This window comes from Coptis chinensis, chromosome 3 (assembly GCF_015680905.1).
Source record: "Coptis chinensis isolate HL-2020 chromosome 3, ASM1568090v1, whole genome shotgun sequence".
Taxonomy (NCBI): Eukaryota; Viridiplantae; Streptophyta; class Magnoliopsida; order Ranunculales; family Ranunculaceae; genus Coptis; species Coptis chinensis.
The window spans coordinates 89,619,284-89,633,734 of record NC_141458.1 but is presented as its reverse complement, the minus strand read 5'-3'; the positions used below and the strand labels follow the sequence as shown (position 1 = coordinate 89,633,734).

General features: G+C 36.4%; 1 protein-coding gene across 1 annotated transcript; it reads right to left on the bottom strand.

Annotated features, from left to right (window-relative positions):
• Positions 1-10,967: 10,967 nt before the first annotated feature.
• LOC147511518 (uncharacterized) lies at positions 10,968-14,208 on the bottom strand. Its single transcript, XM_086603204.1, has 3 exons — positions 13,618-14,208; positions 12,656-13,071; positions 10,968-12,205 (listed from the first exon to the last, which is right to left on the bottom strand). Exons 1-3 carry the CDS (start codon positions 14,177-14,179, stop codon positions 11,276-11,278), a joined length of 1,908 nt encoding a protein of 635 aa, XP_086459330.1. The 5' UTR covers positions 14,180-14,208; the 3' UTR covers positions 10,968-11,275.
• Between the last annotated feature and the right edge of the window lie 243 nt (positions 14,209-14,451).

Sequence of the window (14,451 nt, the reverse complement as noted above, 5' to 3'; positions counted from 1 at the left end):
TGGAGCAAATGTTACAAGGTCCATTACTAAATTTGTGTTCAAGCAAAATTACAAGTTCGAATCCTAGTATCGATACCAGATCAAATAAAAAATCCTGGTGATTTGTAGATCCTCATCTCGATACAAGGTAAAAAATTATGGATTAAAGACAACGTTATCTATAGAGATATATCGATCTCGAAGATATGATATCAATCGATACTGTTTTTAATTGGAGTGGTATCGAAAGTCGAATTTTCTTTTCAAAATATTACAAAGTATCAATTGATACTGCTTTTAATTGTAGTGGTATCGAAAGTCGAATTTTCTTTTTGAAATATTACTAAGTATCAATTGATACTGATTTTAATTGGAGTGGTATCGAAAGTCGAATTTTCTTTTCGAAATATTACTAAGTATCAATTGATACTGCTTTTAATTGGAGTGGTATCGAAAGTCGAATTTTCTTTTCGAAATATTACTAAGTATCAATTGATACTGCTTTTTAATTAGAGTGGTATCGAAAATCGAATTTTCTTTACAAAATATTACTAAGTATCAATTGACACTACTTTTAATTGGAGTGGTATCGAAAGTCGAATTTTCTTTTTGAAATATTACTAAGTATAAATTGATACTGCTTTTAATTGGAATGGTATTGAAAGTCGAATTTTCTTTTTAAAATATTACTAAGTATCAATTGATACTGCTTTTAATTGGAGTGGTATCGAAAGCCAAATTTTCGTTACAAAATATTACTAAGTATCAATTGATACTGCTTTTAATTGGAGTGGTATCGAAAGTAGAATTTTCTTTTCGAAATATTACTAAGTATCAATTGATACTGCTTTTAATTGGAGTGGTATTGAAAGTCGAATTTTCTTTACAAAATATTACTAAGTATCAATTGACACTGCTTTTAATTGGAGTGGTATTGTGTAACGCCCTAAATCTCAAACAATAACATACCTAAGATACGTGACTTTTATAGTAATTTTTTTGGCAGAGTCTCCTCTGTATTTTCAACATTTCATAAATATGATAACCTGTCATAACCTGAAAATTTAATAAGAATACATCCAAATCAAATATAAAACCTCATACCTCAGTCGTAAATTCAACTACTAAAAGATATACTGATTCGTAAAACCAGCCACTTAACCATCTCGACCAATGCTAGTTAAGTAAAGTAGCCAATCCTCGAATAAGAATAAAATTATAAATATACAAACATCCCAGAAACCCTAATACACGACCTATACAGTGCAACTAACATACATACATCTAAGTCCTATAACTATCAAAACAATAAGTACTTACTATAAAACTTTCTAAAATAGATACAAAAGAGAAAGATACTAAAGCGTCTTGACAAGTGCGAGATCACTTAAGTACCAAACTAATATCGGTTAAACAAACTAAACAAATAAAGATATCTCTAATATAGCAACTGGGTGGACACAAACACAACTAGAATTAATGACACTCATAGCGATAAATATCTAAGTTATAGTAAAACTTACTCTCAGTGCCATTGATGCATCTGTCTATTCATAACCGAATGACATATGTACAACATTAAACCTGAATAACTTAATATAAGTTCTTCCAAGCAAAATACGTGAGGACCCAATATTAAACATATCACACTAAGCACGCTCTAACATATATAGTTGTGACATAAAACAACGATCAAACATCGGAAACAAAAAACTCTACGGGGTGGGTATCTACCTACGGAAGCGGCTGTGCCAGGTGGCTGCCTACGTACTCTTTCAGGGATCAAGCCATACATAGTTCTTCCATCTCATACTAATATACAAGGCTACCAAACTCAAAGAATACTAGGTCCCATGCATATTCAACGCCAAGAATAAAATTTAACAATAGCCATGCACAAACTAAAACCTTAGCTATACAAGCCATAAACAACGAGCTATAATCTCCTGTACATACCATTAGAACATGAAAAACCAAACTATGAAATAATTAATACAACTAAATAAACAACTCATCACCTATACAACCACCATTCGACTTAAATAATTAGTCGTACCAATCAAATTGATTTTAGTGGTTAGCTACCTGTATTTCAAACATGCTACACACCATATTAATAATAAAAATTATGAATTTGATAGCAAGAGTTGTAAATCTATAAGTATGCAACAAACAATACTCACTACATATTTATACTCGTAGAAGTTTCAAATTCTAATTAATCTTAAGAGATTTGAGGGTATAGATAACTTACCTAAACTCCTTTTGAATTAGCTCCCAATTCACTACCCAATCAAAACCTTAATTAACTTGTATCTCATGTTTTCTAGGTACCCAAGAAACCGAATTCTATACCCCACCATTATTTGAACTCAATTGCGCCCTTAAGGGACAAATAGAGAGCAGTGGTGAAACCCTAGATAGAACGAGATTTTCTCGAGAGGGTTTCCTCAGAGAGAGAGAGCCTGAAAGAGATCGAGAGAGCATGTCAATTCCTTCTAGAGTAGGGGAGTCAAGCTAAAATGAGTCAAGAAGGAGAGTTGGGGAAGCCACAATCTCGGTGGGGTTAGTTTTTTCAACATCATCTTCATTGCTGGTTTTCTCAGTCGATCTCGAGGGCAGCTAAGACGACTTCTTTCTCCACATCGAGAGCAGCTTTAGACGGAATATCACTCTCATCATCAGACTCAAGGTTATATTGAGTAATAACGTTGGCAGGAAGGTATTGTTTGAAGCTTTTCATAGTGGAAACACAATAATTCATATTTTGATCAGCTTCAACCAGCTCGAGATTGGCCTTTCTTATTTCGGCCATGAGTTCAGCTTTTTCTTTCTCAAAATTTATCTTTTCTTGTTTGAGTTTTGCTTCCATATTGCCATAAGAGCGCCTTAATCCCTCAGTCAATTCTGTGTTCTAGTCAATAAATGCCTTCAGATCGACATTCGCAGTTTGATGAGCGGTTTCAGAAGCATTGAGTTTGGTGATGGTGAGAGCGTGTTTTTTATTTTCTTCTTCAAAAGAGTATTGAAGGTGTTTTTTTTTTTTTTTTTTTTTTTTTTTTTTTTTTCATTATCTTCCCTAAGAAGGCGGAAGGAAGTCATATCTTGCTCAAACTGACTGATTGCAGCAACTTTAGCCTAAAATTAAGAATACAACAGATGAATACATTATAAATAATGGGCAAACCGTTATAAGAGTAAGGCCAAAGGTATATACTTCCTTTTTCAAGGGAAGAACACAAAATGTGAAATCGTTAAATAATGGGAATTTTAGCCATCGCTGATCGATCTCGAGGAAGAATCGTGTTCATAACTAAAGCTTCTCCGAGTCCAGGTGCTGGAGGATCAGAAAAGAGAGAAGAAGATTTTAGAACCCTTTTGTTGTTAGGAAGGATAAAATCAACCACAAAAACTTCAGATGAAGAAGAAGATCCAGGAACAGTGGATGAAGCAGTGGGTTGAATAGTGGCTGGAACAGCTGAAGATTTCGAGGGCACAGAGGCAAATGCAGTAGTGGTGGTAGTTTTTGCAGTCTTAGATACCTTCGTAGGTGGTAACCTTCAGTGGTACAAGTTTCTTTTCTCTTCTTTTGATGAAGTCCAGTATCTATATGTTTTTCTTTGGAAGGAATTGAAGCATGGGAGGAACTACCACCTGTTGATTTTTTCGAGTTCAGAAATTTGTTGGTGGATTTGTCTTGATCACGAGGAATGCGAGATGCCATATCTGTGTACAATAAGCAGTGGTGATCAAATACATCTTGCAAAAGTGGATAATTATAGAAGTCTGGAATTTCTTATTTAATTTTGGGAAAAAGATCGTCAGTCATATTAAAACCATTAATCATATCATAGTACAAAATATCGCGATATATCTCGATATATCGCGATATATATCGAGATTTCAGAGATGGATATATAAATATCGCGATATTGATTTGGATAAATACCAGTGTAAATATCGACGATATTTGTAGATATATCGCGATATTTCAACGATATAAATTTTTTTTTGTTTTAATCACGATATGTTCGGATAAATTGGTGGTGGTGGTGGCGAGGGAAAGAAACTTGAGAGTTTAGCAAACCGACGAACAAACTAAAAAAAGGCTACTCCTACCCTCTCCCACGCGAAATTTTGATGACTATAAAAGCTCAGTTTGATGGAAAAGATACAGTTGTTGAGAAGATGGTTGGTTTTTTGAAAGAAATTGAAAGATTATCTACTGATGAGGCATGTAGTGAAGCAAAGGATTCTCCAACAAAACTTACTTTGGTCAAAACTTTCTTTTTCTTGTTCCGTGTTTTTTATACTTGCTTTTACTCAATGGCTTTGGTTATAAACAACTTTTTATTATGATTCCGATTTGGGAGGAGAACCGATGAACTTCCGCGATGTTTTTCTTCCTAGTCAAGCTTTAGAAGGCATAATAATGTCTATGGTGAGTTACGGATTAATAATTTTGATTTAGCTTGCAACTGTTAGTGTAGATTTTGATTTATCTTTTCCGTGTTTGATTCTTGAAGCACCGGATGAGGAAGAGGTTTCTATACTCACCGAGATATTTGGGTGAGTTCTTATAGACCTTGCATTTATTTGAACAACTCTTGCAACATTAAATTGCCTCTTCATTCAAAATCATTTATTAGCTCGAACTTGAACTTTACTATTCTCTTTATGGTTGCATGGGCTCTTTATCTTATATTATTGAACCCTACTCCTACCCTCTCGTTGACTGCAGAGTTTGCTTACTCGCCACATCCCAATCATCGAAAAGGTAATGCATTACTAGACTTTTCTGTTCAAATGCAATTCTCGTTAAATTCTTAGCTTGATCGAACTAGTTTAATGACTTTTGACCTCGGGGAGGATTAATAGGGACTCGCAATGACATTCTTGTTGGTTCGAGTGTGGAAGCCGCCAAAGATCTTGGGGTATGAGTTTAAGGAAACTAAACAATATTTTTAGTAGAAAAGTGAAACCGTGAAACGGTGGTTTCCTTCTTCATTTTTTTGCCCAAGTCTATGCCACCTGAAAAATGGACATTATATATGTAACTGAATTGTGTAATGCCCAGGAATTTTAACTAGCATTCGTATTGTCGCCGCGTTAGTTTTATCAGCTAAGAACTTTATTGGACCAACGTAGAGCCCCTTAGAGTATCGAATTTGCTCGAAATTTTATTTGACCAACATGGGATTGTACCGTGGACATTATGATTCTACAATGCGTGGTTTATCCCAGTCTGATGCAGGGTTTCATTTGGAATGAGCTATCTATATACAATACATGATCACTTGTTGATGCAGGTCTGGAGGCTAATTTTAAAGACGCACCGAAAGGAATCAGTCCTTGTGCAGGTAAGCTTGTTAAAAAGATTTTCTTTTAAGAAATCAAGTGGCTGATTTCACCATCTCGGCACATGTGAGTCTCTATTTCTGTATATTCTTTTTATGAAGGTAAAAATTGTGCTTACAGAAATTATAAGAAAATCACTTGGGGCCTAGATTACTTTCTATATATGTCAATGATCATGTCTATAATCTCAAAGAACCATTTAATGTTGTGATATATGCGAGAACCTTATTCATAAGTTGAATTTCATCATTAGTATTTTATGTGATCACAGTTTCATGACGGCATCGATGACTAGATTATGAGAACATTAATCTTACAAACCCAACCAACCCACTGATCTAACCCAATATGACTGGGCTTGCGATGCGTTTATTGGGTTGAGACTTAGGTTGAACTGACGTACATCCCTTTAACCTGCCCGAGTATTTTTATCTGGTAAAATATTTTCATTATTAAATGACCGAAGTCAGTTACGAGGGATTGTTGAGGTAGCCAGTTCAAGTTTTCCCAACAGTGTTTACCAAAAATAAAAATAAAAATCCTGTCTACACCTCGGGCTTTTTAGAGTCACTGAATTGGCATCAATCTTGTAATATGAGATATATTTATTAAGCTTTAAAAACCAAGGAGATCCAAGTACTTTTTAGAAGAGAAGACACGTAAAATGGTTTTGACAAAGTCATGAACTAACTCACTAAACACAATGGAAACACATTTTCTGACTTGACTAATAGAGGTGTATAACAATAATATAAGTGGAAATTATGTATATGTTGTTTTCATTTTAATTTTTGTATATAATTTATAGTATTATTTTGATCCGAGGATTGGTTACTTGACTTAACTGGCATTGGTCGAGATGGTTACGTAGCTTGTTCTACGAATCAATATATATTTAAGTAGTTGGGTACTTGGGTTTACGAGGTATGAGGTTTTAATATATGTTATGGAATTATATTATTTGATTTTCATGTTATGACAAGTTTTAAATTTATGAAATGTTGAAAATACGAAGGAAACTCTGCCGATTTTTTTTTAGAATGTGATATTAAGTGGTGGTTTTATATTTGAGTTATGTATATCATAAGATATTTTGTATTCGATCGTGAAGTCATCTAGAAGAGGATTGTACCCATCTTTGGTCCTTGTCTTTGAGGGTAGAGCAAATTCTTCCATGAACTGATATGTACCAAGCTACATCCAAAGTGGTAGATGTGAACATATTATAGGAATTGAGATGAAAAATTTATTGAAGAATAATGACCTCACATCGTTGTACCCAAATGATAATGACTCGATCGGCCTATTTTGATTGGATCGATGACAGAGAGAGAACCCCTGAGGCATTATTAGATGAAAGCGGTTGTCCTAATTCATACATTGCAGAGCAATCTGGTGTGCCAATAGATGGAAATTGGGAACCTGTTCCGAATCCCAATCCTGAGGATTACTTTGAAGTAGCTCAATCTCCTAATGACACTCAACTTGATGGTGAAACATATTATGATCCTGATGCATGGAGAATGCCTAGTTTTATTTATGCTTCCCCTATTGTCCCAAATAACAACCTCTATTGAAGGATGTAAAATCCTGGCTTCTACCAAAGGGCTGCAATATGTTGTAGATTGCCTGATCAAGATGATGGATGCGGTTTATGGCAGTGATGGGGAGGATACTAGTGGGAGCATGGTTTTGGCAAGTGATGTAATTGAACACGTCCTATTGACAACTAATGAAGTGGATTGAGTTGTGTTGGTCGCCTCTCTCAAGACGTTAGAGTGTTGGATAGACTCTATAAGCGAGGCATCTATGGACATCGGGGTTGTAGGCCTTCACGCTCTCATCATGGATTCAATCACAAATGTAGAATATCTAATAGATCGCTTATATGATTGAACGCCGGTGCAAGTGCAACAAGTATTGTAATATGTAGAAAAAAAATTCAAGATTCATTGTTAAAGAATGAAAAGTCAATGTAATATGTAGGGATTCTGAGGTGTATTTTTGAGTATTAGAGAGTAATTTATATTAAAAGTATGACTGTGAGGGAATAATATATTTATATATATTATGCACGTGTCCAACACGAATCAGGAAAACTCATGGAAGATCGTTACAACATAACACCTTGTCTAGAACGAGGTGATAACCTCTAGGGCTCGTGACAGATCGTTACAACATAACACCTCGTCCAGAACGAGGTGACAACCTGGCACATGCACGCAACGGGCAGTAACGCTCAACGTAGCTGTGTTAGTTAAAGTCGTAGCATCATCAATCTTTTATAAATACAATCGCCTAAAAAGCTCATTTATTCTCATCAAGATAGGGACTTGAGCTGACGGAGGAAAGGGGGGAAGCATTGGAGAGGAACAACGTCTGACTTGATTCAAGTTCATCACAAAATCTTGATATGTAGGCAGCTCGTTCCAAAGCGAGCTCAGTCAAAACTTGACCCATCACAATCTTCTCCATTATTCACACTTGTAAGGACTAATCAAATTCAACCTTTACAATGACCACATTCAAAGAAAATATAGATATTTATCGATATTTGTCGATATTTATAGATATTTGTCGATATATCGTGATATATCCATGATATTTACATTCAGAAATACCCACACATAGTCTGTGGATATTTGTCGATATTTGTCGATATTTATCGATATATCTCGATATATCCACGATATTTACAGATGCCCAAATGTAATATATCCCCACACGGGGGGATATATCCACGATACATATCCATAAATCAGAGGTCGATATTTTGCCATATCCCGATATTTTGTACTATGAATCATATAATCAAATAACATCGAGGAGTGTTATCAGGTAATTTAGAAGAAGCAAAAGTTTTTCTAAATCCTTTTTCATAAGAACAAGGCCGTAATGAACATGGAGTAGCTTGGGAAGGTACAACAGTTTGGGGAGGTGAAGGATCTTGACCTCTAAGCATATTACTTTTTAAGATATATAAAGGAGCGACATAATTGTCGACATCTTATAAGTCGACATTCGAGGCTAGATTTCCATATTGATCAGCGCCAATTCTAGTAGTTATTTCTTCATTAGTGCCTTTCAGAACCTCCATTACTCTAGTAGATTCTTCACGCCTTCTCGAAGTCGCAGGTTTTAGTACTGAAACAAGAGCATAAGGGTAGGCCAATAAGATAAAAGGTCTGAGATGGAGTATCAAAATTTTGTTTCAAGAGATGGGGTCATAGATAACGTACCTCTAAGATTAAAAACACGGTGTTCCAAGGAGAGAACAACGACAGAAGCAGATGACTCCCATTGACCAGATATAATGAGAGGATAGAGTGGCCATCTAAAGTCACTATCTCGATTCACTCTTATGATACCCTGTCGGTTACTTCGTTTCTTAGGATAAAAATAACCACTAGGCTCATTTAAACCGCCTTTGTTTTTTTTCGTACATTCGACAAAGGTATAGTGGGTTTGAATGTCGATGAGCCCATTTTTTTGGGATCTCCTCATATTAGGTTCAAGATGCCCATTATAATAGTTACAAATGTACATCAATCTCCAAAAATTGCCTGTGCCTTGGCCAGGAGAGATGGTCAAATGGTTTAGTACCTCTCAATCAAGGTCAGTCAAAGGGAGTCGCAAACCAGCAGCTAGTTGCCCAACAATGATGATGATTGACTGGGCATCACCACTTTGGCATTTGGTACCTCTCCTACATCCAACATAGTGTTGCAGAGTGATAGTATTGGGTATTTGATATGCAGCTCTAACTAATGCTAAGTTGGGTCTTTTATGGAAATGAGGATTTAAACCATCACTCTATATGCTGTTGTCCTCCATAATTTCACGCTCTGATTCTGAGGTCACAGTCTCGAAAGGATGGCATGCTGGGCCATCCGCAAGATACGTTGGGCGCCATGTTGGTTCATCAATTTCAGTCCTTTGTGATGTCGAGGCTGAGGAAGAAAACCTGGTTCTATTATCTTCAGACTCGATACCTTCATTTGGCATATTGGTATCACTAGAAACAATAAATTTTTTATTAGAATTATATCCTTCATCGATACTACTATCGATATACGCAGTACTATTGTATAATATATTATTTATTATACACGTATCGAGTTTTCGTGGTGATAGCGATGGGTTTCGAGATGATGATGTGTGTCTCAAAAGCATATGTTCTTGACGTCGAAGCCATGATTGTTTCGAGATTGTTCGCCTAAAATTAACACAAGTTTTTCTCCTAGACATACTAAAACAGATCAAAATATATAATTCAAAAATCTAGTTAGTATAGTGGTTGTACAGATAAAACGTTCAAGTACAAACCTTAACCCTAACCCTCTTAATTCAAGAAGAGGAACACACACGATATTAAGGATAAACAGGATAAAGGAAAAGCGATTATGATAGGATGTAAGCATATTAAAGTCTTATTCTAACTAACCTGTCAAGTTTGCAGGAAAATCTGATGAAGAGGACAACTAGTAATTCCAAATTGAAGCTTTTCAGGTTTGTTAATGGTGGTGGGGTTTGGAATGTTTTGAGCTTTTTGCGAATAAGTAAAGAGAGAGAAAGTGAAGGCGAGTTTTTATATTTGATATTTTGATGTGACTTTTCTGTTCCAACAGTAACCGCTTGATAATTTGAATTTTGAATTATTTCATCAGATTGAATTTTTGTTTTTTCCAGTTCTTTCTCGAAACATGCATTCAAATTTTTTAGATCGAAATTTGAAAGTTTCGAGAGGGAGCGATGTTGTGGGCAAATATCGTCAACCCGATATTCCAGCCCTAATATCGTAACTAACTCGAAATATTGACATGACTGTTGGTATTTTGCGCATAAGTTCATATATTACAGGAACAAGCAGGAAGAAAGAAGGAGAAGAATGGGAATGGACATGCGACATGATATGATTGGGCACCACTATAGCTGGAAGACTATATAAAGCGATGATCAAGAGAAAGAAGGGGATTGAATTCATTATAGAAATACTTGTAAAACTAGAGCGAAATAGAGAGAGAGAAAGAGAGAGCAACTTTGTAACCGCCATTGTTATTAAATACAAAAGCTCAGTTTTACATCATCTCAATCTTCAATATTCATTCAAGAACACTACAATAGGTAAAAACTAAAAACCACTTGATCGATTGTAACCAATCCGAACTTCTAATCCGACCTTGTTCTACTTCAACTAGGTTTGAAGACAGGTGCTCATGTAAATAAAAGTGAAACTAAACCAGGAAAATGGGGAAACACCTTGGTTCTTAAATCATCATAGTTTATAAAACGAAAAATGACTAAAAAGGGTATCGAACTTTACAAGTTTTGACAATATGGGGACTAAAGGTCAAATTGGGGACCAAACTTTTTAATTTTTACAATGTAAGGACATGTTTAACATGACATCTAAATTTCTCATACGGTGTTTCACAATTCGAATTAATTTCTATGTTCATGAGGTTGTAGCATGGATATACTTTGATAAGAAAGTGTATAACAATGTATGTAATTTGTGAATTATGAAACACCGTGTGAGAAATTTAGACTACATGTATTACTAATCCCCACATTGCAAAAATTAAAAAGTTTAGTCCTCAATTTTACAGAAAAAAAAATTTAGTCCCAACTTGTAAATTTCGATACCCTTTTTAATTAATCATTTTCCATTTATAAAAAAAACAAAAAGAATCGGTCCGTATCTGATATTTTTTCATGAAGGCACCTTTCATGAATGATTAGAAGAACAACATTCAAGATAAATAATAATGTTACACTTACCTCAATTATTCAACTATGACGTACCTAACGCTTACTGCATATATGTAGTAAGGCAAATCAATTGAATAGAGAATCTACCTTACAAGAAGTTAGAAAGATATACAAATCTAAGAGGTTTAATAGTCCTAGGTTCTTGAACATGTCACCATGCATACATCTAGTATGGGTGGATACCCTCCCTCTCTGAGCTTTCCAAATCAGAGTTGCTAGATTCACGTTTCTTCCTGATGGCGCGTAGCTCATCTTCAACTCGACTTACACTGCTCTTAGGAGTATCCTTCTGTAATTTCTCTTTCTTCCATTCCCACTTTCTGAGCCAGTGCCTAGCCAGCATTACACCAAGTCCGACAGCAAGGGACAATAAACACCCTCCTCCAATCGAAACTAAACACACAAGCATCCATCGAGTCCCTTGAACATGTCGTGTGATCACCCACGTACCTGCCATATAAGCCGCTGCCATAAAAGATATCGACGCCCACATGACCTTATGTGTCAAAAATAATAATTTCATCAATGGTTTACGCCGAAATGGAATGACACTGACAAGAACAATGACAATGCAGAGAGACAAGAACAATGCTAGATTGTTGCACACCATGAAGACCTTGAAAGGAGTAGTCCTCCCCATGATTGCCTTCCCAACTAATGAACCATCTTGGTAAATACCTCCAGGAGGGTTGATACCAGCAGCAAATGTAACAGCCGCTATCAAAACAGCGACAACTGTGATAGTGTTTCGAGCATTCCTTAGACCTTCATTGTGGAGCTCATGTTGCTTTTCTCTGCGACTATGGCGTCTTTGGCGTTGTAAATTAGATGGAGGATCATGGTTTTTCTTTGACCACCAAGAGTGTTCACTAATGTTATATTTGTTTACTCTCTCTGAAGCTACAATTCTTTGAATTTCAGGTGATTCAGGTGGTAGTTGACTGCTGTTCTTACCACCAGCTTCTTGCAATGTGGGTATAAGCAGGAGAGCGCCAGAGTTGCTTACGTCTGATTCAGCAACGTCAAGAGGTGTGAATCCTCTCCGATTAAGGGCATTAACAGCAACGCTCGTATTTTTCAGTAAGAAGATAACCATCTGTTTCCAAACAAAAGGAAAATGTTAATGACGACAATTCGTCTAAAAGATAAATCTTGTAGAGAGGACGGGCTTTCATAAATATCGAGAGTATGGATAAAGGTGGGCACACGAGCATAACTACTGCCTGACGGCCGTGCATATTAATCGCAATAGCAAGTAACCACGTCGTCAAGTTTATAGTCTTGTTTCAAAACATTTGATTGTGTCATGACTCATCAGTTAAGAGTATGGCATGAATCTGCCTATTAAGGTAAATATCATATCTAAGTATACAATTTAACTACTATATCAATACTTCAATCATTAATTGTAGATTGGATGCTAATTGCTAGATGGTTGATAAGCTACTGAACCCTTGTTGGTTTTATAATAACAGTCTTATATGCCTACAGAACGAAGCATTACATTTCAAAATGTAAGATTATATATGGTGGAAGAGATTCTTACTGTGGTGAGTTTTGAGGCAGTTGCAAGGTGCAAGATGGTGTTGCCATCAATGTCAGGTATGTTCACCAAATTTGTGACATTGAGTGAATCAACCAAGTACTTGATTGCGTCGTACTGGTTGTTCTTTACAGCTACATGTAAGGCAGTCTCGCCTAATTTTGTTACCATCTCAGCTGATTGAAGACTTGTGGAAAGGATCTCATCAAGAATATTAACCTTTCCTTTGATAGCTGCCCAATGAAGGGGTGTTCTGCCTTCATTGTCTTGCGAGGCTGAGAGGTCCGGGTCTAACTTTAACAGTTCCCTTGTTATATCTAAGTGCCCTTTGCTGCAGGCCAAGTGCAAAGGAGAGCATCCATGGCCATCCCTTCTCTGTGCAAAGTCTGGCCGCACTTCTAGTAAATCTTTGGCAATGTCTAAAAACACATGCAGAGTAAATTATGTCACTAAGAATCAATTAACGTAGCAATCGAGAACCTAGTTACCTTCTACTTCTAATATTTGGACCTAGTCAAAAGCCTCTTTGGTCAAGTCAACTTCCTCGACTAGGGAGTTAGTTCAAGTGAGTTGTTCGAGATTAAATATATATAATCTTCTACGACTTATAAAGAAATGTGTCACACTGTCACTATCTGTACCTTGAAGGAGGAGTAGACCTTGGTGAACAGATTGCATAGTTCTCCACAGAGTTTGATGGACTACTGCATTTCCAGTTTCCCTTAATCACTAGAGGGCTAAGTAGCCATCCCTGTTTTTATATATACATCTAGTAGGATTTTCTTCAGGCTGTTTACCTAGAAATGAATTGATGATATGATTATGAACTTACGGTCCACTTAATTCGGCTAAATTTAATCAAAATTCTTACAAATTTTAGTACGCAACTCTGTTTTGTTTACCTAATTAAGCTATTATTGTTAGACTTATATACCAATTGAACTAAAATGGTTTAAGTACTATACCTAAGTGCCCTCCAGAAGATGCAACATGAAGAGACGTCGTCAATCCATCCTCCTCCAACGTGAGCAACCATGTGTAATCCAGTAGTTGTTTCACCACATCAAACTTTCCAGCCTCACAAGCCACAAATAAAACACTCTCATTTTCACTGTTCAGCTTTGACAAAGCCCAGGAGTCAGCGTCTACTAACAGTTTCACAATTTCTACGTGCCCTCTGCGACATGCATCATGCAAAGGAGTTTCCATTTTTTCGTTTTCAGCTGACACCATCTCCGGACGTAATTTGATAAGCTCTGTTACCAATTCAAGGTGACCGAATTTTGAAGCTAAGTGCATGACAGTGTTCATTGATCGGAGAGTCGTTTGTTCAAGAATTTCTACATTTTCTCGAACTAGTTCTAGAAATGTAGGGACATTACCGACTAGAACTGCCGCATGCAACCTTCGATCCATTTTTGGAGAGCCAATGAGGAGGCGGTCGATGAAGGTGAGAAATGTGAGGTTGAGAGAGGGTGCTAGGAAGTAGGAACATATATAAATGTGATGTGATTGTGAGCAGACCATTATTTCCACAAAAGGTAGCCGCCATGAAACTTCTAAGTGTGAGATTGGAAATATGTCTGAACTCTGAACGCGTAAAACAGTGTCTTTTTGTATCCTTTTGTGGTTAAAGGTCGACAAATTTTAGAGGGGGGACCAATTGAAGATTCCATTCAGAAGAGTAGTCACTGGTCAGTATCACCATTTACTACTCCTACGCGGTGCACTACAGTGCATAGCGCAACGAATTCAACAGGTTACAGTCAATCCGGCCAGCGCAACCCAAACTCCAACCA